The sequence below is a fragment of the Capronia epimyces genome (assembly GCF_000585565.1).
Source record: "Capronia epimyces CBS 606.96 chromosome Unknown aczIQ-supercont1.4, whole genome shotgun sequence".
Lineage (NCBI taxonomy): Eukaryota > Fungi > Ascomycota > Eurotiomycetes > Chaetothyriales > Herpotrichiellaceae > Capronia > Capronia epimyces.
In genome coordinates this window covers 2,421,547-2,445,421 of record NW_006912907.1, presented here as the reverse complement: position 1 = coordinate 2,445,421, position 23,875 = coordinate 2,421,547, and the positions used below count along the sequence as shown (strand labels likewise).

Here is a 23,875-nt window from a genome sequence, read left to right as displayed (position 1 = left end):
TACTCTGCCGAAACCTTACTGTAGGCTCCCGCCTTGGCCCCGTGGCAGTACTACGGTCGAGCATTGCATTTGGGGTCGCCTCGCCCCTGGAGCCTTGCTGTCAGCTTACTCTTAAAGCTCTACTGAGCTCCTGAAAGGAAAGCTTCATACGTGATGATAAGAGGCTAGATATATCTCTGGCACGGTGTTTACCGCCTCCATGATCCATCTGTCATCATCGTGTTCATCATTCGTTAAGACCCAGGCCGCCAGCCTACTGCCTAGTTCAGGTGTATATCTCTTCCGTCAGTGCATTCAAAGTCAGTCCTTCTTTAGCAATGTCTTCATCTGCAGGTAGGGTTAGCGACTAGATGGTAGTAGGTGGGTAAGCAGCATCTACTCACTTTGCAAGAAGCATAAAGGCATCTCCACCAAAGTGCCCTTGACTTGACTCAATAGTTCCTTGAGTTCACGAACACCACCCGGAAAATCCTCTCGGACCACATGGCCATACTCAACCCGCGGAGGTATTTTGACCCCTTCCTTGCCAACAGCTTTGGGATCAGAATGGTAGAAGTACTCATAAAACTCCTTGTATTCTGCCCACGTAGTGACGTAGTCATCGGGGACGGCTCGGAATGCCTTTCGGAAGGCGTCGGTGTTTGTCCGCGCTCGAGAGTTCCAGAGACTCTGGAACGTGTCGCTCAAGGGATCAGAGACGACATTGTCTTCAGGAGAACCCCAGTCATACACGTTCGGCACCCCCACGGGCTCGTAGTTTGCGTCGGGTCTCCGCACGTCTTGAGGTCGTACAAGACCAAGATGTTTCCGCATCAACGACCGCCTTAACGAGGCCGCGAACCGGCTGGCTTGATACGGCTGCCCTCCGATATACGTTTGTACGGGTGTGGGGTCGTCGATCAAGAGAGCAATTTCGCTGTCGTGTGAGCCCAGCAAACTTCGATCGTTCAAGTTGGCTGAACCACAAATGACAACACGATCATCTGCAATCAGACACTGCACATGCTCAGCAAAAGCCAGGGTGCGAGAACGGGGCAACTTACTTTTGAATGGACGTACAATTCCTCACTGACAAATGCGTCCAACTCTGCCTCGGGTGGTCCATCCCAGGGCACGGTGCGAATGTCTTGACCTCCGAGCATATAACACTCTGAAACACTGTCCCAACGACCGCCTAATGGTGCCGACATGTTATGTGCAGCAGATTGATATTGCTGATAGTGTGACGCTTGTCCCATTTGTGTTGCTCCAGTCCTCTCCCCGGAAGCTCCATAACCAGCGCCTACCACGTCGTCATGCTCTCTACGGGCATCTTCGTATCTCACACCGCTCTGCTGTTGGGCTTGTTTCATCGAATCGCCACAATTAATCCTGTCATAGTTCCGGAGATTGTAAAACCGAATGTAATCCATAGGATTATACCCGGCTTGTGCGATCTTTTCCATTATGGAGTGTCCTCCACGGTTAATGCTGAAGTACTGGAATTCCATAATGGCACGGGTTCCCAAGGATCCATCGTCTCGAAGGTCGCCAGCAAAGGCCGGCACTGCTGGGATTACCACGATAACTTTGTACTTCTCGCCATTCTTGGCGGCGCGTAGAACCCGCTCGACAATGGCCTGGCCCACCAAGTTCTGCACCGGTTTCTGTTTGTCACCAGTGGCGGTGATGAAAAACTGATTCTCAATGTAGACGAAATGTTGGCTGTTCCGGATCACGTCAATGTAAGCATTCTGGATGGAGTGCTCAAGTGGAGTTCCGTTACTCCATTTTGTACAGCTCCGGAGCAGCTGGCAGGTCATGACACCGCGACGCTGATTGTAAGGGCGGCCGTAAGAATCGGTTGCTCCCAGATATTTGCCCTGGATATGGTGCAGCCTGCCTTCCACGCCGGTGGAGACGAGGTTACTGATGGAGGAGAGTTCCTGACCAATGAGTTTCCCCTCGGTTCGATATTGGTCCACTCTACTGCGAAGACCTCGTTCACCACCAACGCCTCGTGCTCCTTCATCACCGTAGCCATAGTCATCAAAACCGCGATTCTCCCCCGTGGCATAGTCGTCAATTCCTCGATTCTGCTCCGTGCCGGGTTGTTGATATGTCTGTGGCTGGTATGGTTGGCTGTATGGGGGTGGCGACGTTTGCTGTTGGTATGGCTGAGGTTGGTAAGGTTGGCTTGGTGTGTGCTGAGTTGAGAGCTCCGCGGCTGGTTGGCTGTATGGTGCATATGTTGGCAGTGGATTGGTCGGCGGTTGGTATCCCGTGTAAACATGACCAGGTCCTGGTGATGGCGATGGTGACGGTGACAGTTGGGGAGGAGGACCTGGAGGTGGGGGAGGGAAGTTTTGTTGGAGATACGGATTCGGGAGGTGATCACCTACAACAGCGGGCTGGCTAAATGTTCCCAGCTGTGTAGGGCTAGAGACCGGAAGGTATGCGCTCGTAGCGGCTGAAGGCTGAGCATAAGAAGTTTGGGGATTCGACGGTTGAGAATATGTGCTTTGAGGCGACGGACTTGGAGGGGCACCGGGTATCCCTAGCTGAGTTCCAGGCACAGTGCTTGCCTGATTCTGATATAAATCTCCGGTCGGAGTATGTGGCCTGCTCGTGCTATGCCATGCAGGTGGGGCATATGGCTGGCTACCTGGCGGCGGTGGAAAGGCGCCACTCGGAGCAGGGGGCTGAAGGTGTCCTTGTGACTGTGGACGAGACTGGGGACGCTGTCCAGGGCCAGCCGGAGGATGCGGGTACTCGTCGACGATTCGAGAATAACGTGCATCTTTCCGGACATTGTATTTTTCCTCGAAGATGAAATTCCACCGATCGATGAAATGGTGACGAAGATCTTGAACGCAAGGTCCCTGCAAAGACAATGCAACGTCGGACCTAGACAGTGTCAGGAATTCAGGATGGACATATTGGACCCTTACAACCACTCACCATCCCATTCTGGAACTTTTTGTTCTATCGAGCTTGTTCTGGAAAGGATTCGCAACGTCACTGAAATCCATGACTCTAAGCTGTTTGTCAGTGACCTTCATCCCTGCTTGGACGACATCCGAGGTGCGGTATCTTTGGAGTGGCTGATCTCACCTGGCATTATTGTAATCCTGGCCGGGGAAGACGATGTCATTGACGTTCAAGGGATGGGCATCCGCAATGGCATGTTGGTTCGTGTCCCACCGTCCGAAACAAAGGTCTAACCCACCCATGAATGCAATTGTGCCGTCGACCAAACATAACTTCTCGTGGTGCGCCCAGTACAAGATGACATCGTCATCCAGCCCATAGATTCCTTTCAGAGCGTCCGTCCCGAGCTTAGAGACCCCGGCAGCATCGAGCTTGAGGTTTTGGAAAGACGAAAGCAAGGACGAATGGGCGGTTTGAGCGTCGGGAAGGTGGTCTGGATGACGAAAGACAGAAATGTTGGGCGACAGTTTCTCGAGCTCGTGTTTGGTGTGGGCCGAGGACAAAGCTAAAGGAGGAAGAATTAGTGGGTTCCCTTTCTCTACATAGTCAAAAGATGTTGCGGCTGTTCGTAGTCCGAGTGCAACCATGAAGGACGTGAAGGCGTCGACGTTCTGTGGCAGAAGAGAATGAAGGTAATTGATCATAACGGGAGAAAAGTACGCACTCAAAGCTTGTGTTACTTCTTTGTAGACGATAATGTTGACTTTGACGCCACGCTGAGCAGCCCTCTGAAGGGTTCGATCCAGTCTCCATTGCTCGTTCTGAGAAGGAGGGCGACGAAGGTAGACTTCTGGTGTTAACCACCAATCGAGAATCCAGATTGACTGTCTTGCTGATTCCAGAGCTTGACTGACAGCCCAGAAGTATCCGCATCCATCGACGTACCACTTGACATCGTTGCCCGGCTTTTCTGATGCAAAGCTGTCGAACCGATTCTGGCCTTGAGGCAGACTCGGGGAGGCCGATAGGTTGGAATAGCCTGGGGGAGCACTTTGCCCCTGTGGCTGTTGTCCGACCGGTTGATTAGAATACGGTGTAGGTTTTCCTTCAGGGCCGAGCAGATTTACAAGGTCGGACCCGATACTGTGGATGGTACCGTGTAAAGTCCCCAAGAGCTTTGTACCTAGATCAGGCTTTCCTTGCGGCTGTTGCGGAGGCGGCCCTCCCGGATATGCCGATTGACCGGACTGGCCGGGTTGAGGGTAGCCAGTTGAGGAACTCTGCTGGCCATAGTATTGCTGAGACGTACCAGAGGAACTCTGCTGACCATAGTATTGCTGAGACGTACCAGAGCTAGTGTAGCCATAGTTTTGGGATGAAGGGGTCTTGTACTTGTCATATTCGGACTTGAATTTTCGAAATGTGTCTCCAAGGATCGACTTCTCGGTTCCTTGTAGACCACCGCTGCCTCGAGAACTAGAGTAGTCATCTCCGTAAGCAAGAGCGTCGTCATCCGAAGGTTGCTGGTAGGGCGGTTGGTAAGACATGCTGGGTTGCTGTGAGCTGATGAGTTGGGAGAAGACTTGCAGAGGAGATGGATTGGGAAAACATCGACTACTCTGTTGTTTGACTCAGAGCCGGTGAAGGAAGAAAGATATGGACTGAAGGAGACTTGGTGATCGGTGGTGAAGTAGGACGTTCCACCATAGCTGATGTTTCAGCTAGAGAGATGAAGTCCGACAGCAGCAGCTAAGCCACACGCAGTCGCAGGCGCAGTCGCAGTCTGCCAGTCGCCAGTCGTCAGTCGCAGGGGCGTTCCAGGCACCCGTGGCACCAAACAAGCCCTGTCAAGCAGCTTCGTCCCCAACTGCGCCTCGTTTGCTCTGGCTCTAATCAAATCACCCGCCTAATATGTATGTACTCCGTAGACTCGTAGAGGGAGACCCCTCCAGAGGTCCCGCCGCCAGAGACCCAATTGAAGAGCTTCCTGTCAGCCTACTGTAAGCCCCGCGGCACCGGCACCATCCAAGCGACACCCTTGAAGCTCTTCAATCCGACCTGAGATAACCATCGGCGTCGCATTGGTGTGCATACGCTCTTGATGGGGAAATGCTCACTGACACCACAGATTCCGATCTCTTCTAGCTCGCCAACATATCTGCAGACTCCTTAGTCTTTGGCTATTGATTGATCCGTTCCCACCTGACCATGAACCGAAGGTGACTCGATGACACATGGGAGATAGGGCTCCCGCTCTTGTGTGCCGAAAGCTGTACTCCATATGACACCCTGATGCCAGTCATGCGGGGACACCCGCTCACTACCCCTCCACAGAGAGGATGGAAAACAAATAACGGGAGTACTGGATACACACAAGGGCTAGGGCCACTGGCTATATGTATTGCCGTCCACGGTGGTTATAAAGATGTCTCCTCCTCTGCGTCCCTTGCAACGTCTCACGACGACAGCTCTGACTTACTCGAGGACCCCAACCATCTTACGTTACTCTCAAACTCCATTGCGATTGATTCGCCCTGTCTCCAACATGTCTCTGGCCACTCTTGATGTACGTCACACTACCACTTGAACTGCCAGAGGATGACAGCTAACATGGGCAGGTATCCCAACATCCCAACCTGCGCACCGCCGCTGTAACCCTGTTCGAAGCAAAGGCGAAGAAGCAGGTGACCTTCGAGGCGATTGCAAAAGAGATTGGTCGAGACGAGGTGGCGGTGGCCGCTTTGTTCTACGGACAAGCGAAGGCGTCACCAGAGGATATCAAGAACCTGGCAAAGTATTTGGATATCGACCATGCCACTCTCGAGTCGCAGATGAGCGGGTTCCCAGACCGAGGAAAGAGTATAGAAATGCCGCCGCGGGAGCCTCTGATCTATCGGCTGTTTGAGATAGTCCAAAACTATGGCTATGCCTACAAAGCTGTGTTGAATGAGAAGTTTGGTGACGGGATCATGAGTGCTATTTCTTTCTCGACTCATGTCGAGAAGGAGGTGGATAACGATGGGAATACCTGGGTAAGTCTGGCATTGCATTCAAGAGAGGCCACTGGCAAATTACAAGGCTTACTGGACGCAGGTGAACATTAAACTCCGTGGCAAATGGTTACCATATACCAGATTCTAGTTGGGAGAAGAGAAATCATGATTGACCCTGCCGCAACTCCTTGTCGTGGATTTCCCAGCATGTGAAATAGGACTAAATGGGAACTCTGGATGTTGAGTTTTCGTGAATCAGTCCAGCTTCGAAGACACTCATCTCAGTTCCCCTCGAGCATCGATTCGGTCCTGTTCGCGACGCGAATACCTCGCCATCGCTTTGTGCCGCGCAGAACAATACTAAGCAAGAACAATATTAAGGGGCTTCGTCAGCCTTGCTGGAATGAATGACCTGACCCCTTCCCTTTGTCCGAGACCGTCCTTTCCTTTCTCTCGGACAGCCAAGTCGGTCTCCGAGCCCTTTCACGGGGACCCTAGTGGAGGTTCGACCTGATGCAGCCATGCCGGAGTGCTCATACATATAGTGACACACCTCCCCCCTTGCCCCAGTATCTATCCTTTGAATATTCCCCAACCGATACTCTCATTAAACTAAACCCCGGACAGCAGACACTCTTTACAGTTCATTCGCTACTCCAAACATCAATCCAGCCAACGTAAGCCCAACATCCAAGAAACCTCGTTCCGTCAAGCCATGACTCAACCTATGCAAAAGCAAACCCGCACCACCTGCAGAGGGCAGATGGGCTATTTCTGCACCGTCCAAAAGCAGATCAAGGCCACTCGCAAGGGACAGATGGGATACTTCTGTGCCGTGCAGCGCAGATAGGAGTGAGTTGCGCGTTGGCCCTGCCCTGCCCTGACCTCTCCCTCCTGTCCCCCATCACCGTTTGCCTGAGCTGCACAGTGCCACTAACCACTGGAACCAGGATCCCCATTGCAACGTCCCAGCTCCCATGGCGAATATGAACATGACCATGACCATAACCATTGCTGCGGCGCAGGCGCCCGACGATGTTATCTTCACCATGCCCTCGCGCCGTTGACCGTCGAGCAAGAGACTGGGCATGCATGCAGACCGTAGGCTCCTGGCCATGGCAAGTTCTTGCTGCTTTCTGGCGAAATATCACTTCGATGACTCGGCACAGGGGAGCGAGCTTCCGCGGGCCACGTCGATGTCGAGGTTGAGATACTCCCAGTAGCTGTCAGTACCTTCGCAGGCCGATTCCCGTGGCACCCCTGCCTTTCTTGTTCACTCCATATGCCGCTGTCTTCTCTTCAATTCTCGTCTTCCATGCTCGGCGGTCGGCTCGGCTTCAAGCTGCCTCGCACGCATTGGCATTGGAATAGACATTTACAATACATAGCAACTCTGTCGCTTCGCAACGAGGCGACGACGGATGCTTGACTCTTTTCGCAGAGTTCAAGTCTTCGGTTTATCTAATTCTCTTTGCGGAAGTGTCTCTTCGCGGTCAAGTGTCTCTACGCGGTAAACTGTCTCTTCGTTCTTCTTCATTCGTCTCACCCCATCTCACCTCGTTTGTTTCGTTCCCTTTCGGCATGTGGTTGGGGATTCATACGTCAACATCTATCCTAAACTGACCAAACACAGTGCTCGGAGTGCACATCTAAGACTGAAGGCATACACTCTTCCACAAGTCTAAAAGGGGAAAGGGAAACTCGACTTGCGGCTTAGCCCAATGGACGCATTGCACTCGACGCTGGATTTGGATTTGGACCGGACTGGAGTCGACTCTCTTTCCCACACGAACATAAACACAAGGGTTGTCTCGTCGATGAACAGAGAGCCCCGTACCGGTACATCGTCATCGTCATCATCATCGTGATTCTTTGCCCGAACGATCGCTCCATGTATGTAGTACCTTGCCTTGTGTCGTCAATTCCACACTTCCCATCAAATTACCGCACTGCATACCTGTACGGAGGACCTAGACATCAATAGCTATAGGTACCTTAGATACGCCAACCAACCCAAAGGGAGGAGAGTACATTTATCTGTCATCTTTACATTACAACAAGTGTCCGTATTATGTACACATACGTACCTAATATACTCTATGGGAAGTAATGCCCGCCGCCACCCCTATTGTTTGTTTGAACGTTTGTTTCATTCGTACACCTCTTAAGGAGCTCAGCCTATATGGGTCAAAGGCTGTTCCGGGCGCGTGCTGCGTGGTCCTCGGCTTCATCCCCGTCAACGATTCGCAGTAAACTGCGCGAGGCTATAAACAAATGTCCTATTATGTTAAATAGTTCCTACTATCCTATTATCCACTAAACCGACTGCTATCCTATTATCCGCTATAACGACTACTATCCTATTATCCACTACACCGACTTCTAAATCCTTTCATGTCAGCTAAAAAGATAATTGCCTGGCTTTTGACAACACCGGAGTAATAAACGTACTACATGTAGTACATGTAGTCAATGTAGTAAACGTAGTAAACGTAATGAATGCTGGAAACAAAAACAAAATCAAAGACGACACCAACAGGATTTGAACCTGTGCGGGCGAACCCAACAGATCACGTGCAGCGGCAAAGTCCTAAGAGGAATTCGCCTAATTCGAGTCTGTCGCCTTAACCACTCGGCCATAGTGTCAGAGTTAGAAATAAGATCCGCATTTATATTCGGGCGCATTTCAACAATAATTTTGTGTGGGTTGAAAATATATCATGCCTATTTAATTGCTCTAGAATTTCAATGTTTGTAAGGTACACTAAGCATACCTATATTATATTATATGCCAATCCGCCGTGCGAAAACTGCATCGCACTGGGCTAATGCATGCTTCGGGGTGTTTGTTCTGTAATCGTGAGATTGCTGAGTCTTATGGTGATGTTATTAAATCATTCGGTTCGCGGGGGGGCGCAATCAACGGTTATGTCCGGAGTACTGTCGCAGGAAATAAATCAGGTAATAAAGCACTGCTGTCTCGGGAGATAAGCTATGCGCATAGTAGCTGGATCTAGTTGCATCGATATCAAGAAACATAGCTCAACACGGTCTGAAGTCTCCAAATAATCGTATCGAATGAAACATGCGGTCGTTCCATTTGTGTCGTCTTCCCAAGTTGGGGATGAAGGGTAGATAAATTGCCTATGTCTATGTACATGAGAATCGAAGAAGAATCACACTTCAAGAGTGTGCTGCGTTCGAGAACGACAGTGAAGAAGGGGAAAAGAAACGGCACACAGCACATGTTCGTGTCGACTCTTGGTCGAAGTATTCATCAAGCGTGGTCCCAACGTTGAAGCATTCCGATTTCCAGGATCGAGGTGATATACCCAGATATTGGTCGTCGCCATCTTTCCGAGAAAGGTCCCAGGCATTCTTGTCAGGCTAAACAAGGCGAGTCACTGCCACCCCATTCATTCCTCTATGTAGCAAACGAATCTAGTGGGCTTGCCAATGCGACCAGTGACAGTGCTGGAGAAAGACACAGGGCTGACTCCCGTGGGGGGGATTTCGCCTGCTCCAGGAGCAGATGGTATCGCGGGTGCTGTTTCGACCGGCTCGGGGCTCTCAACGGGCGTAGGCTCAGCTGTCGAAGCAGGCGTGGTAGGTTCGGTCTGTGGGCTGGCTTCAGACGCAGGAGTTTGGGCTGCTGCGGGCTTGCTGAGTGAGGCGGTAATGGAGACGCCGTGAGATTTCGTCGTGCTATTGGAGAAAGGAGCAGCAGGTGAGATGGTCGCAGCAGAGACAACCGGAGAGGTAGAAGCAGCTGCAGAGATAGTAGAGGTTGCAGAGGCCGTTGCAGAGGCTAACACAGAGGGTTGTGACGCAGAGGAAGAGCCATCAAACAGAGGCGGACCAGGGATAATGTAGGACGTCAACGTTTGGTAAATGTTGATCAAAATGCCCGGGTCATGAGCGTCGTACAAGTCGGTTCCCAAGGTGCCGGTGTTGAGAGAGTTAGTACCTGAGCTAGTGATCTCAAGGTTGATGCATTGAGGGTAATTCTGGGCACCGCCGACAGTCTCGGCTACGTGCAAGGCGATAATCTCGTGGCGAAGGACATACTTGCCCGGTGCGATGCTGGAAGGGATGGTAACGACCCACGAGGAGTTGTTCGTGACCAAGTCATCAGAAGCCCAGATACCCGGACCCTTGCTGCCATCGACAAGGCCGCCTGCGTCAATCTTGTTAAAGAGCAGCTTGGTCTTGTCCACCGTGGTGCAATCATCACCGCAAGAAGCCAGGTAGTCGAGCACCGGGCCGTGATGGTCATGTTGCCAGACGGTCCATTGAAGTTCAACGGTGTCACCGGCAGCGACTGTAATATAATCTCCTCCCGGGGTTGCACCTTTGTGGCAGATAATATCGGGGCTGGTGTAGTCGCTGACGAACCCGTTATTGATATCTTCGGGTATCGACCATCCGGCAACAACAGGGGTTGGGTGTTGATATTGGAAGAGAGGGCTGTAGCCAGAGTGCCAGACACCACCAGCAACGATACCCTGGACGAAACCGTGGGCAGAGACCTTTGAAACGAGAGTGAGGGCGCCGAGCAGGGCGGACGATTTGAGAAACGACATTTTCCGTGGGTGGACTGTTCAAACTGATAGGCAACTGTTCCGGAGACTCCTGATGGCACGAATATGGGCTGCTGCAAGCAGCAAGAGTCCGTCAAAAGGCGTGATGAGGACTGCGGCTTCAATCAATGAAGACCTGATGGAAACGAATGTGGGACAAAGAACGAAAAGGTCGATTGACCTATGAAACGAAAGACCTGCTTGAAAGCTTTTGGGGGAGACCTGTGCTCTGAGGAAATAAAAAGAGACACCTGGACACAAGGTAGAAGGCAGATGATATATACCGTCGGTTCTTCAGCATCGTGTACATTCCAAGCAGATGTAATCTCAGCCGTTGGGCTGATGATCACCACTGGCGGGTTTCATGTTGGAGGAGCCTGTAGGCAAGAGCAAGGACTATGCAGTGACTGCAGGGGATGAAAAGGAGACTATGGATACCTCAGAGCAGCAATCGTAGTAAATCGGTACGCTCGTCGTAGACTCATGGATGGAGGAGGTCAAGGGGAACCTAGCTTCCAGACCCTAGTCAAGGCGAGATCGCAAACATTGAATCTCAGAGATATCCGAGTCCCATGGCGGCATCAAGATTGCCTGCTGGGTATGGGGGAAATGTTGGTTTCAGGATGACCGTGGCGGACAGGGGTCTTCGGGTTGAGACTGGGGGCTGGAGTGTTCGGTCCTCTTCTGCAGAACAACAGGCAACCACTGAAGGAAATTTCACTGCAGAGAAAGGGAGCCTGATTCAGCTGGAGAGTAGCTCCGGACACACGCGTACATTGAAAGCTGCTCGTGAGAACGACGACCGAGTTTCGAATGAGCAAGAGGTCGCGAAAGCTGGTTGATGTTCATGGTCCAAGTTCGAGGGAACGGCAACGGCAACATGAAACGCAGAGAAGTCGTCCTGCCAAGACGCCAATAAGCCCAGAGGCTCAACGGTGCACTGTCAGTGGCCCGGAAGTCTGTGGCGGACTCCACCAGCCCCAATTCGTACATGGGTCATGCCGCTCTGTGCTCTCTCACCCTGGTACGGCAGATACAGCTACAGTCGTCCCATTTGCAAAGGGGTTGTCATCAGTTCTTGGGACGGAGGCAAACCAATTGGCACCCTTGATGAATGTCTCATGAGGATTGATAGTGTCAGATAGCTCGAAGCCATATGGGTGCGTGGACTTGATGTACGGAAATCCTAGAAAGAGACGGCGGACCAGCATCCTCTCACGCCACAGTGAGACTGATGGACTTCTGGGTAAGTACGGCATGTCCTCAGATAGGGGATCAACTGTCCAGCTTGACCCTGAGTCTCGTGGAGGAGAGATGTGGAGATTATGCCCGTCTGGGATCGTAGCGAAATGAATACAACAGGAGAAGCGTGATGAATTTGACATTTATACCAACGCACCAAATCATCACTATGCTATGACATTTGCTCTCTCCTTACATTCATTAGATAGGCAGGGATCTAATGGAATATTTCACCATCCTAGGGGTATGTCGCTCAACCTTTGACGGGCATGCTCCTAAAACCTTTTTATATTCTGTCCAGATCTTGCATCTCCGCAGTAAAGTGCGAAGTCGGCGTCCTGTTCAACCAATTCAGAGGCATTTTTCCACCTAAGCAGAGGTAGTCCTATTTGTAGTTAAGCGCTGTCTTGCATAAATACCTTAGCGCATGAATAAGGATCCCTTGAACCGTAATAGTATAATATATATAATTTATAAGGCCAAGTACGGAGGTGGTAGGACGAAGCGTTGGTGAATAGACAGTTAAGGTCATCTAGTTCCGGCGGCCGTTCGCTGATGGGCATCAAGCTAGTAATCCGCCGGCCAGGCATGCCAGGCTTCTCCCTACTTCCGGTCTCTGTAAAAGGGTGAAGGGGTCGAATGCTGGTCATAGGATCTAGACCTGGACATGTCTGCGGAGGGCCGAGCTCTGATCTCGATATAAGTACCGAGTACTCCATATGAAGAGGGCTCTCAGAACACTATCACTTGTTCAGTCCAGGGCCCGCTCGAGATATGAAGGAGGTCGGGTCCTCTTTTGTACTCTCACACCATGATTCTGCGCAATCCGCTCGTGCCTCCTAGGACACGTCGACCAGTTACTGCGCAGCGCCCCTTACCGCTCTCCCAGCTCCCCTCACGGCTCTTTTGTTCTTTGCGTGTTGAATCGTCCTTTCGGTCATCACCCTCATCATCATCGTCTTCCTCCCATTCACTCATCTTCTCACCCTTCATAAACGCCTCCTGCCGTTCGTGCGTGCCTTCAATCCACTGAAAGATGCACTTGTAGTCGAACACATACCCAGTTTGACAAGCGGCAGCGGTGGATACGGGATGGAGACAGATAGGGCAGAGGTCGCTGGACGTGGGCGGTGGGACTGTAAATATAGGTAGGAAGGTTATACTTGAGATTGGAGGGCTCCGTTTCGCAGTGCTGTTGGCAGATTTGGCTGGCAACCCTTGTTGCTTTGGCACGGATTTTTGGACCAGGTCCATGCCCGACACAATGGGCGGCGGGAGTTCCAATCCTTCAGCTGCTTTCCTGCTCAACTGACGAGAAAAGTCGCTGGCATGCCACCATTCCAAAAACTTCAACGCAAAGATGCTGGTCGGCAACAGAATCCTCAGGCTTGATAGAAACCGCGGATACAAAGTGCGCGGATTCAGCAAGCCGCTCAACCCTTGTCCAGGCCGCCCAGGAGCGGTAGCTGCTTTCTCAGCTGCGTCCCTTGCGGCATCTATTGCTCGATAGTCAGCCGCACCCATCCTCCTGATTCTGGTGCCAACCATCCATAGGAACGGACTCGAATACTTGGTCCCGTCGAATAGATAGCCCAAGCTGAAAGCCAAGATGCTGAAATAATATGCCGCATTCAGACTCGGATAGACGTTCCGCAAGAACCATTTGTAGTAATGTAACAGTCTCTGCTTGATGGTCGGATTAGGTGGGAGCGAGTCTCGATCCAGATACCGTCGCCCTCCCAACCCGCCGCCCATGAGTAGACTTGCACTGGGCGCAATGTGGATGTCATAACTCTCATCCAGCTTCCTCTTTAGATAAGGTATGCCAACGAGAACAGCCAGGTTCTTCCACACATCTCGGCCGCCTAGCCTCAGTCGCTGGCGAACCTCTTCGGGCACGGCTAGTTGCGTCCTCTTGATCTCTCCACCATTTATGCTCAACACCTTCTCTCTCTTCAGGCCATAGAAGTTCTCTGTGAAACCTCCTCCAAAGCTTTTCAGGTAGTACCGCTCCACCACCAAACTAAGGAGAGCGTAGACTTCGTCGAAATTGTTCAGGATTCGAAGGAGGTATCGAGGTTGTCTATGTGTGGCGAGGGCGAGGAGATATCGGAGGGTCGGCGGGAGAAGTGCTGATAGTTGTTGCTCGGAAAGCAACTCGAAGATCGATGGCTTCAGGTCGTCCACGGGCGACTGAAGCGTCGTGAGATATTCCATGTTTGTGGTATACCAGAGACTGGGCTACGGCCGCGTCACGGACAGAGAGACCAGCGCATCTTGGCCGTACGCCACCTCGGGCATTTGAGTTGCAGCGGCAGATCAGGAGAGGACGAAAAGAGTCGAGGATTTAATGTGTTGATCTACAGTCGCGGGATGGAATAGGTACTTAGGACTGCTAGCAACCTTGACTATACTCGGGGTCTGTACCGAGGCAGTATCACACCAAGACTACGGTCAGGCATTTGGCCGGTTAGCACAGTGCCTTCCCAGCACCACCAGCACCACAACTCAAAATGAAGTCTGCAAAGAACAGTTTCGTGTGGTTGAGCAGGCGCCCCTTGTAATCAAACAATTGATCTAGTTCAAGTCAACCGGCTCACCGCTTTTTATTCGCCCGAAACATCGCTTCCATAATTCGTGCTCTGCGCCCACGAAATACAACAGATCGGCTGTGTCCATTCCAGCCTCTTCGTCCCCCTGCATTGTCTCTAGCTGTGATATGATGTTACCCAAACCAAATGCTTTCCCGACGCTCTGTGTCGTACCGGCTTCCAGCATGACATGCACAGCGTGGATGTGAAAGTGATAGTATGTCGGCTGGTAATGGATGTAGCATTTGATTTCGTCCGGCTCGACCTGCCCGGGCTCGAACACCTTGGTCGCTGCGGTCACGAGTTGGTCACGCACACTCTTAAGCCACGGGATGTGCTTCTTCTTGAGGTCACGCAAGGACCAAATGTCGCGCCGCTGCACCAGAGCCAGAAGGTGCATGCCTTGGACGGTCTTGCGATCCCAGTTCAGATCCGGGAGAAGGAGAAAGCCCGAATCAGAGGGCGAGTCCCAGTCATATCGGGCGATGACATCGTCCTGTTCAGTGCGGCCTTCGAGGATGTTAAAGACCCAGTCAAGGCGCCCTGCAGCTCGTTGGCGTGCTACGTACGGCTTGATATGCGTGGCATAGATTTCCGGTGTCTCGGTCACCATGCGCACGGGTTGTGCCGAGTATTTCCGGATATGCTGTAGGGTGCATGGGTAGATCAGGTTGAGTTTCAGGTCGGGTATTTGGGGATCAGGTGCTGAGCCGCTGTGTCTCGAGGATGCCGTGGTTGTGGTGATGGTCGTCATTGTAGATGAGGGTTTGATGGACCGATTGGCCATGTACCACCTGTAGATGTCGTTGGCGCCGAGATTTTGAGTATTTGTCAGAGATGCAAGGAGGCTGGAGATTAACCCTGGCTCCGTAGGGAACGCGGCCCGTTCGAGGGTGATCAAGGCTGGTAGAGAGGCAATCTGGCCTAGGAGAGATATACGGCGACCATTTTGGTCTGAGAATGTTAGTGGAATGTGGGAGCATTTGGTGTCCCGTGGAGGAGACAATGACAGGTTTCTCCTCTACACACCTTGATTGAGCACTCTTTCAAGCTGGAATTGAGGGACAAGTGCTTCGGCGTCCGATTTGCTCTCTGGCTGAAAGGACATGATGTCGCCTGGGAAGTCAAAGCACCAGGTGTATTCTCGAGGTTGAGCTTCCTCGGGCGAGACTTGATGGCGCTGGACCACGGCCAATCCCAAATTGGAGTCCGCGAGGCACAAGGCGCTTCAATGATCGGTACCAGTCCTTGTACACCTCACGCTTGGTGCGATGGCCTGGAACCCTTTGGGGAAAGGAGCGGTAATGACCAAGACAAGGCTGAGGCAGTTGTGAGGTGGTTGTGTGTGGCGTTCTGTGTAACAGTGGCAAGAAAGTTATCCAATGTTAATCGAGGAGCATCCGAGATATGCGATTAAATATCCAGTAGGTCTCGCTTTTTACGCATTCGCAGACTCCTTGTCCTCTTGGTGTCCTCGAGTCGATAACTGCAAAGGAGGTCGCTTCTACCATACTGCACGCCGCTTTAAGACCAAAAACTTCGTCCTTCTGATAGATCCGCCCCCGCCTTGCTCGCCGAGCCCGCGTGTTCTGCTTCTACGCGGCTCACCTCGACAAATGTCTCGCGGGACAATCTCGTCGGAGGATTAAATCAACTTGTTGCATTGCCAGGACATGGAGGTTTCTGATCAATGGCCCAGCGTCTTGATGTGTGTCCTATGTACTCCGCACGTATTCTGAGTTCCAGGGTCGATTCAGGTAAACACGGGCCTCCCAGCGCTATCTCAATCGGGCGAGTGAGCGCGTCATAGTAGTAGCAATGTCAGACAGTATTCTATATCCTTTCCACCAACAACTAGTGTCCCTGCAATTCTCGACCTCTTTCACGCATCAAAACACCATGCCCAAGGCGACTGAACAAAGCTTGATTCCGCCAAAGCCGCCATTAGAAGCACCGGCGTTGCAAGACCAGGAGCTATGTTTCTCGTATGAGATTGCCCGTGGCGAAATGGGCGTCCTCTCTTTTGAGCCATACAAAAGTCTGATCTTGCCATTCTGGGCTTTTCGGAATGTTCCCATCGCACAAAAGTCCGCGGAGGCATTATGGTCGATATTTGAGTCGTATGTCGAACGGGGTGACTTTGTCGGCGCGGACATGACGCGCAAATTCATTCAAATGGGCATGACCCGTGCCCGTCGGTACGCGAATCATAAAGGAGGTCGGAAGTATGGGAAAGATGGCAAGCAGCTGGACAAGTGGACCGATGACGACGTCGATGGAAAGAGGCGGGAGAAGGAGGATGCCAGTGAGATCTTCAAGGGATATTGGAGGAAATGCACCAGCTCGGAGAGGTATCTTCAGCTCAAACAGGAATGGTCAAAGTCGAAGAAAGGCTTCGTCAAGCCTTAAGAATGCTTGATTCTCGAAAGAACAACGACCGACAAGGACTCGATCAACTTAAATGGTAGTAGGGTTTGCACCTCGTTGTCGGGATGTTCGTCTCACTTTATGGCGGATTCGTAGTCGTGGTCGAAAACCAATGAAGATTGGTTGGGTTGTATAGCATCGTCCTGGCCAGACATAGATGTTGGCTCCAGCCTCTTTGATGCATGATCTCAACTCTCAGTTCGAGACTCGGGACCTTGGGGCGCTTGTTTATTCTGGAATGTGGGCTTGCCATGAATTGCTTCGGCAAATGATATCCACTCCTCCAGTCCCTTCACAAACAAATCTTCTGATGTAGGAACGTGGTCGTGGCCCCAAACCACCACCTTGTCAAATGAAGAGAGTGCCTCGAGTACCTTGACAGGTTCAGGGGGTTCATCTTCCTCGTCCTGCATCTCGATGTCGTCACTCACTGCCGTATAGGTCGGTCCTGACTGGTTGTTTGCAGGCTGCGGCACATATCGATCGGTCGATTTTGCAACGACACCTGGACTGCCGTTATTGATCTGTTGTCCATCTGCATGCCGAGAGACGTACCCTGATATCCGTCGGGCAACTGGATTACTCTTCCCCGTAACCTTCGACCCCGAAAATGTGAAGTTTGCGTGCCATCTATCACGCATGTGTTAGTGTGACAGCGGTTTGCATGGGCTTGATGATGTTTAAGAACCTTTTTCTCCTTGAGGAGACCAATATCTTTTGGTCACCTTCGTCGGCCCATCATGATGGATGCGGCAGGGCAAGACATTGGCAGTGCATTTATCTGCAGAGATTGCAGAGCGTTGCAGAGAGAGCATCATACCAACCTAGATCGCAGGTTGGACAATGGCCATGCCAGAAGGATAACAGTATGAGGCGTGGTCAGAATGAGCGTACCAAGCAACAGTTTGACATGGAAACGCGTCTCATGCAACTCGACGCGGGGATTCTTGTTAAGCGACGCGTCCAAGATTCTGGTTGGTGAGCACTTTGGAAGATTAGATTAGATCATAGACGGATCAAACCCTCTGCGGCCGATTCCACACCATTCAAGTCGGGGTCCCATGCACGCTACTTGTACTACGTGTACTACGTGCTTTTGAGCTACCGCTCGCCTTATGGCCTGACCGGAGGATAGAGATAGGCTGTATCGACGCTGCATAGAATGGCCGGTGAAAATTTTAGACAGTCGTTTGAAGTGCATACGCAAGCTGTTGATACTGCAGGAGGAAGAGCCATCTCGCCATACTTCAAAGGTGACGACTCTATCCTAGATCCCTTTGCCGTGGAGATCATCTAGAGATGGTATCGCACATGTCTGGGATATCAACGGGCAGCGGACCGTGTCCGAACAATGAGTCCCATAATCTAAAGACGTCGAGTTCGTGGAGAGGAGTCTTCCAGAGACATTGTGTTGTCCGCATCTGCAGCAATTGCTTGCTAAGCATGGTGGCATAAGTGAAGCGAAGTTGCCCTGTTCCGGAGAAGGTTGTAGGCAGGTCGAACACAATCCAGTCTGGGTGAGAACGAGTCTACCCGTAATTCATAGTACTGCTTCAATACGATGAAGCCGAGGAAGACATAATCACCGCAGCTAAGAGAGGAAACCATAAAAATATCGGAAGACATACCCCTGTGAGTCTCAAGCTGCGGCATCGGAGAGCATGATGGATCTCAAGTCACTCATTTTGGTGGGTGGCGACAACATCATCGTTTCTTTTTCTTCTTCTTGGTCGACTTCCGCGGCTTTTCTATGCCATCGACAGGTTCGTGTTGCTCTGTGGTCGGCCGTGTGGGCCATCTCTTCGCATGCTCCCGCTCAAAAGCAGCCTTGTCCCGTCGAAAGAGTAGCATGCACGCCCGGGCATCTTCAATGCTCGAATGTTCGCCCTCCTGAATCTCAAACCCAAGCAACTCCGATGCCAGAATCTTCAGTCTGGGTGAGCCTCCTCCTGCTAACTTCCGGTATGGCGGATGCCGAGCTGTATCTCGAATATCTCGTTTCGGATGGGTCAACATCAAAGCCTCAAGATCGTGTCGAATTGCGTGGCCGACGATGATTCTATCTGTGAGAATTCGTTCCACGTCTGCTTGAACCTCGTCGAGTGTTCGTGCATACTTCATGTGCTTGGGAGCAATCCCGCTGACATGCGTTCTCCAGTCTGTCACTGTCTCGCGCGGGATAACGTAAGAATCGTAGACTTGATCGCCGTTGTAATTCACAATGCTGACACGCGCCAGCGCCGATTCTCTGTCTGGGTTGGGTCCTACGCCAACCATCTCGCAGTCAATGGCAACATATTTACCCAACTCGACCCTGCAAACTGATCAGCTAGACCCAAATTGAGCAAGGATGTTGACTAACGAAGTAGACAACCCAGCATTCACATTCTCTGATGTTGCACGATCCGGTAGCCGAGGATGCGGCACACCCTCAGAAGTCTCTATCTCTTGAATTGGTTTTGTCTTTGTTGTAGAAGGGCCATCCTGGGCCATACTCCTCGCGATTCGCAGTTTCTTTCGTGGTCTCGACACCTGCGCGAGAGGCTTGGAGATATTGGGTTGATGCCGTTCGCGTTTCCGTTTCACGCCATTCTGGGGGGATATTACGGGGGAGGATTCGCTCTTCTTGGATTCCTTGAGGGTAGACTGCAGTTTCTTCCAATTGGAGGACAGGTTACCCACGTCCATCGCATGGTAAGGAGGTTGAACTGAGAAGTGGTATCCTTACAAAACTTCTACACATGAAGAGGATATGTTCTGCAGGGACCGGAGTTTTGCCGCGGGGTTGAGGATCATTCTTTTTCCGTTCCGGCGTGTGTTCCAGCCCCGACTCCCTGAAAGCTGCTGTTATGCTTGACTGCCAGATTAATTCCTCCTTACCTTAGGCAATGCATGGACGATTGGTGTCACATTGCTTTAGTTGAAGGTCTGTCTGAATTCCCAGTTTCTACCGCTGCAACCAGAGCTCGTGCTTCTATCAAGATTCATTTGCATTGTTCTCGGCAGCCGTGCAAGTACTCGAGATACAATTTGGAGGAGATTCTGACGAGACCGGAGCAAGACCATGTCCGAGACCAGCGAGCTTAGGAAATCTGTTGTGGTCGCGTCGGCTGAGAAAACAGCAAACGTCGCAGATACACAAAGAGCACACTATTCTCCGCCGTGGGCCGATTTGAGCATCATCGGGATAGCTGGCTCCTCAGGGTCGGGGAAGACAAGTCTTGCTATCGAGATTGTGGAATCCCTGAACCTGCCTTGGGTCATCATTTTGTCGATCGACTCGTTCTACAAATCCTTGACACCGGAGCAGAATGCTGCAGCCCACCGGAATGAGTACGACCTGGACTCTCCAGACTCGATAGATTTCGATCTTCTTGTTGAGAAGTTGCGGGACCTGAAACAAGGGAAGAGAACCGATATCCCCATCTACTCATTCCAAGAACATCAAAGGCTTGACAAGACTCTGTCGATTTATTCACCTCATGTCATCATTCTTGAAGGCATCCTAGCTTTGCATGATCCCAGGGTCCTGGAAATGCTGGATATGAAGATCTATGTGGAGGCCGATGCAGATGTCTGTTTGTCGAGGCGAATTGTGCGCGATGTCCGAGAACGTGGTCGGACCATTGAGGGCACTATCAAGCAGTGGTTTGGCTATGTCAAGCCGGTCTTTCAACGCTATGTAGAACCTCAGAAACAAGCTGCCGACCTCATCGTGCCACGAGGAATGCACAATAAAACGGCAATTGTAATGATCGCCAATCAGACACGACAGATTTTGAAAGAAAAATCCATCAGACACAAGGCCGAACTGGAGAGGCTAGGCCAGCAGCTGGAAGACTATACCCTTTCAGAAAACGCCATCATCCTCGCTGGAAAGTCACAAATAACCGGGGTCTCGACGATTCTGCGAAGCCCACTAACTTCACAGATCGATTTTATCTTCTACTTCGACCGACTAACTGCATTGTTGATTGAAAAGGCCTTGGATTGTCACAACTATGTCTCTACTGATGTCACAACCCCCCAAGGCTACAGATACTCTGGACTGAAATCGGCCGGAAAAGTCTCGGCGGTCGTCATCCTACGGGGAGGAAGCTGCATGGAGACCGGACTGAAAAGAACGATCCCAGATTGTTTGACTGGCCGACTTCTGATACAATCCAATTATCGTACCGGGGAGCCCGAACTTCACTATCTGAAGCTGTTCCCGGATCTGGAAGAGCATGAAACAGTCATGTTGCTGGATCCACAGATGTCCAGCGGTGGTGCGGCTTTGATGGCTGTGAAGGTTCTGGTCGACCATGGTGTCGCCGAGAAGAGGATTGTCTTCGTCACCTGCCTCGCAGGCAGACGCGGCTTGAAGAGACTGATGACAGTGTTCCCCAAGATCAAAGTTGTCGCTGCAAATGTTGTGGAAGATAATGAGAAGCGCTGGATCGAAGAAAGGTATTTCGGCTGTTAGTCACAGGCGGAATCTAGCTTGCGAGTTTCTGCATCGCCTATACCCTGCAACGCCCTGCCGAATCAGTAAGCGAGGCCAAGGAGTCGATTGGATGAGGGGCTCCGAGCTATAAAGACAGAGAACTGCCGACAAAAACCTCCATGGCGTTCTATTCGAGGGCTGACTGGTCTCGCGGAGGGAACAGCGTGATTGGAATTTTGCGACGATGCATCCTCTTGAGTTGTCACCACGCCACGAGCACGATGGGAAGCGACAAGAGGGACGATCAGGTCTCACTTCATGGATAAGGCAGTGACCTGGGACCATGTACAGCAGCATAGCTATCATCAGCCAAAGAGCATTCAATGCTAGCGCTCCAGATATAACAGCTAGAGACGGAGAGGATTGAAGAAGCCGGCGGTACGAGAGTATTGGAATGAAAATGGGCAAGCAGTTAGAGGAAAGACCTTTCACTTTACAACGACGGAAGCCATCACTTGGATCAAAGGAAGGCATTGGCCACACAAAGTGTCCTAGCCACTATCAAGGATTAGCTAAAGTCTCCGTACTATAAGTGCACGTAGCATTAATGTGATCACAATATCTACATGTACCTAGAGAAGGCTCAAGCGACCAGGGGTGTTCTATATGATCTACCGTATCAACTGGCGTCTAATACAGCGGAGTACCTGACGGCAGGGTGCATTTATCGGACCAACCGACGCGACACCTGCTGTGCCTGCAGAAGCGACATGTTAGTAACTGCAATCACTACTACTTCTTTGCTACCATCATACTCGCAACTTGCAACAACATCCTCCGATCCCGCCGTCATCAACTTAATTCTTCGCTTCTGATTCTACGGTCTGCCAGAAAGGAGAGAAGCTGCTACACCTCCTCCGAGCGACACCTCCACAGTCGACGCTTGAGCCGTTCAATTCTCCCACCGTCTAGGCCTCAATCCCATCCCGAGCTTTCATTCCCATTGTCGATCTCGATTCTACACATAGCGACAATTAATCATGGTACGCTCCATTACCCCTTGATCATGTGTGCATTTTTGCTCTCCCACTTCCACTCCTCAGTTCCCTTTTGCTCGCCTAATATCCATCGTCATTGGAATGAACCATTGAATCTAACCATCCCATTCTAATCCGCTCAGGCTCTTCGCGTCGCTCCTCCTTCCTCGCACCCTACAAGCACCAACAACACGAACGTAAGCAAATTAGCGCCGAAGAGCCAGAGCACGCTTGACCGAGGGGCCCCGTCCGCTCCAGGTGTCCACGACACTCTCCGATCATCACTACTCGCCTCGGACGACAGCAGCAGCACCACAAGTAAAATCACATCGACACATCCGCTAGAAGCCCGCCTAGCCCAATGGACCGCGACGCAGGAGGCAACCCGGATGAATCTGTTAAGGCGCAACTTTGGCATCGCCGAGCCGCTACGCCGTGGGATGGAGCTGAAGATGGTGCGCGACGCCGACTCGTTCCGGCCCACCGTGTTGGGTGCCCCGGGCAGACTGCACGAGGAGATCTTGACCGGCCGTGACACCGAGGTTACTTGGGAGGACGTGTACCAGGGACAAGATGGGCTAAGGCTGGGCTTGTCTGGGGGTGGCGATGGCCAGGGGGTGGGCTGGACGGATGAGATGGAGCGGAAGTTGGGTATGGGAAAGTGGTAAATCCACGCAACGAAAGCAGTGCACACGAAGCCGGAGGTCAAGTTAGTCACGAGAAAGTGGTTGAGCACCTAGGGGAGGTTCGGAACCCAAGAGCAACAAGTGGTACTATGCTGTACAATTATGGACAATGGATCATGGAGTCAGAAGGACACCAGGGATGGAGTCATGATCAGCTTCAACTTGCGGTCCAGAAACCGGATCAATCGTGCAAATCAACTTCCATCCTCGAAGGTTTCCTCGCGTCCGGGTTTGTGATCGTTGATTGCTGGCAAGGCGAAGTCAAGCCCAGCTTCAGCGTCGACATATCGATCATCGTCACCTACAGGTAATGTAACCCAGCCTCAGCCTCGACGCATCAATCAACTTCACCTACTCGTACATGTAATGTAACGTACATCTTCATCTTCATCTTCATCTTAGACCACAAGACCAAGGTAAAGGTTGAATGAAACCAGAATATATTGCTAACCCAGCAAAACTCCCGTTGCCCTCTCCCCCCTCTCCCCGATTTCACCATGTGCCTCCTCTCTACACCTTCCTCTTCCTATACCTATTATACCTATTAAACAGCCTTCCCGACTCTCCTTGTTCTTTCTGGCACTGGTCCTGGTCCTGGTGCCGACACATACGAATACAGGGACGAAGACAATGCGAAAATGGAAGCAAAAGGTATATCATATTCCAGCCAGTATGTACGCCGTGCAGCCATTCAATCATATCCCACGCCTCACCGCTGTTCTCGCCAAACAAAGCCATAGCCATAGAGTAGGCCACGACAACCATTCACTCAAGTCAACCCCTTTCCTGCTTTTGCCTCAAGACCAGCTCGCCACTCTGAAAGAGACATCTTGAGCGCTATGAAGCACACTCGACCTTACCTAGCATCCAGTCCAATCCACTCATCCGTCGGGGTGGGATTTGGGGGCTGGGGCACGATTCCTCGGCTGCTCTTCCGCACGCAATCGTTCTTCTCTTCGCCATCTTCTCTCTTGCTTCCCAGC

At 51.6% G+C, this 23,875-nt stretch overlaps 10 protein-coding genes across 10 annotated transcripts; 4 read left to right on the top strand and 6 right to left on the bottom strand.

Moving 5' to 3' along the window:
* Positions 1-265: 265 nt before the first annotated feature.
* A1O3_05512 (phospholipase D) lies at positions 266-4,457 on the bottom strand (the record flags this gene model as incomplete). The annotated part of the gene is made up of 6 exons (XM_007735633.1): positions 266-327; positions 384-996; positions 1,044-2,886; positions 2,941-3,015; positions 3,094-3,475; positions 3,635-4,457. 6 exons carry the CDS (start codon positions 4,455-4,457, stop codon positions 266-268), a joined length of 3,798 nt encoding a protein of 1,265 aa, XP_007733823.1.
* A 998-nt stretch (positions 4,458-5,455) lies between these two features.
* On the top strand, positions 5,456-6,014 carry A1O3_05511 (cyanate hydratase; the record flags this gene model as incomplete). The annotated part of the gene is made up of 2 exons (XM_007735632.1): positions 5,456-5,476; positions 5,529-6,014. 2 exons carry the CDS (start codon positions 5,456-5,458, stop codon positions 6,012-6,014), a joined length of 507 nt encoding a protein of 168 aa, XP_007733822.1.
* Positions 6,015-9,319: 3,305 nt separating this feature from the next.
* On the bottom strand, positions 9,320-10,486 carry A1O3_05509 (endoglucanase; the record flags this gene model as incomplete). The annotated part of the gene is made up of 1 exon (XM_007735631.1): positions 9,320-10,486. The coding sequence occupies one exon, from the start codon at positions 10,484-10,486 to the stop codon at positions 9,320-9,322; it is 1,167 nt and encodes a 388-aa protein (XP_007733821.1).
* A 2,043-nt stretch (positions 10,487-12,529) lies between these two features.
* Positions 12,530-13,942, bottom strand: A1O3_05508 (uncharacterized protein; the record flags this gene model as incomplete). The annotated part of the gene is made up of 1 exon (XM_007735630.1): positions 12,530-13,942. The coding sequence occupies one exon, from the start codon at positions 13,940-13,942 to the stop codon at positions 12,530-12,532; it is 1,413 nt and encodes a 470-aa protein (XP_007733820.1).
* Positions 13,943-14,302: 360 nt separating this feature from the next.
* On the bottom strand, positions 14,303-15,424 carry A1O3_05507 (uncharacterized protein; the record flags this gene model as incomplete). The annotated part of the gene is made up of 2 exons (XM_007735629.1): positions 14,303-15,270; positions 15,346-15,424. 2 exons carry the CDS (start codon positions 15,422-15,424, stop codon positions 14,303-14,305), a joined length of 1,047 nt encoding a protein of 348 aa, XP_007733819.1.
* Positions 15,425-16,215: 791 nt separating this feature from the next.
* A1O3_05506 (uncharacterized protein) lies at positions 16,216-16,725 on the top strand (the record flags this gene model as incomplete). The annotated part of the gene is made up of 1 exon (XM_007735628.1): positions 16,216-16,725. The coding sequence occupies one exon, from the start codon at positions 16,216-16,218 to the stop codon at positions 16,723-16,725; it is 510 nt and encodes a 169-aa protein (XP_007733818.1).
* Positions 16,726-16,931: 206 nt separating this feature from the next.
* On the bottom strand, positions 16,932-17,558 carry A1O3_05505 (uncharacterized protein; the record flags this gene model as incomplete). The annotated part of the gene is made up of 3 exons (XM_007735627.1): positions 16,932-17,248; positions 17,299-17,373; positions 17,432-17,558. 3 exons carry the CDS (start codon positions 17,556-17,558, stop codon positions 16,932-16,934), a joined length of 519 nt encoding a protein of 172 aa, XP_007733817.1.
* An 889-nt stretch (positions 17,559-18,447) lies between these two features.
* A1O3_05504 (uncharacterized protein) lies at positions 18,448-19,431 on the bottom strand (the record flags this gene model as incomplete). Its single annotated transcript, XM_007735626.1, has 2 exons — positions 18,448-19,057; positions 19,106-19,431. 2 exons carry the CDS (start codon positions 19,429-19,431, stop codon positions 18,448-18,450), a joined length of 936 nt encoding a protein of 311 aa, XP_007733816.1.
* Positions 19,432-19,807: 376 nt separating this feature from the next.
* A1O3_05503 (uridine kinase) lies at positions 19,808-21,208 on the top strand (the record flags this gene model as incomplete). Its single annotated transcript, XM_007735625.1, has 1 exon — positions 19,808-21,208. The coding sequence occupies one exon, from the start codon at positions 19,808-19,810 to the stop codon at positions 21,206-21,208; it is 1,401 nt and encodes a 466-aa protein (XP_007733815.1).
* Positions 21,209-22,209: 1,001 nt separating this feature from the next.
* On the top strand, positions 22,210-22,874 carry A1O3_05502 (uncharacterized protein; the record flags this gene model as incomplete). The annotated part of the gene is made up of 2 exons (XM_007735624.1): positions 22,210-22,212; positions 22,350-22,874. The coding sequence occupies 2 exons, from the start codon at positions 22,210-22,212 to the stop codon at positions 22,872-22,874; spliced, it is 528 nt and encodes a 175-aa protein (XP_007733814.1).
* Between the last annotated feature and the right edge of the window lie 1,001 nt (positions 22,875-23,875).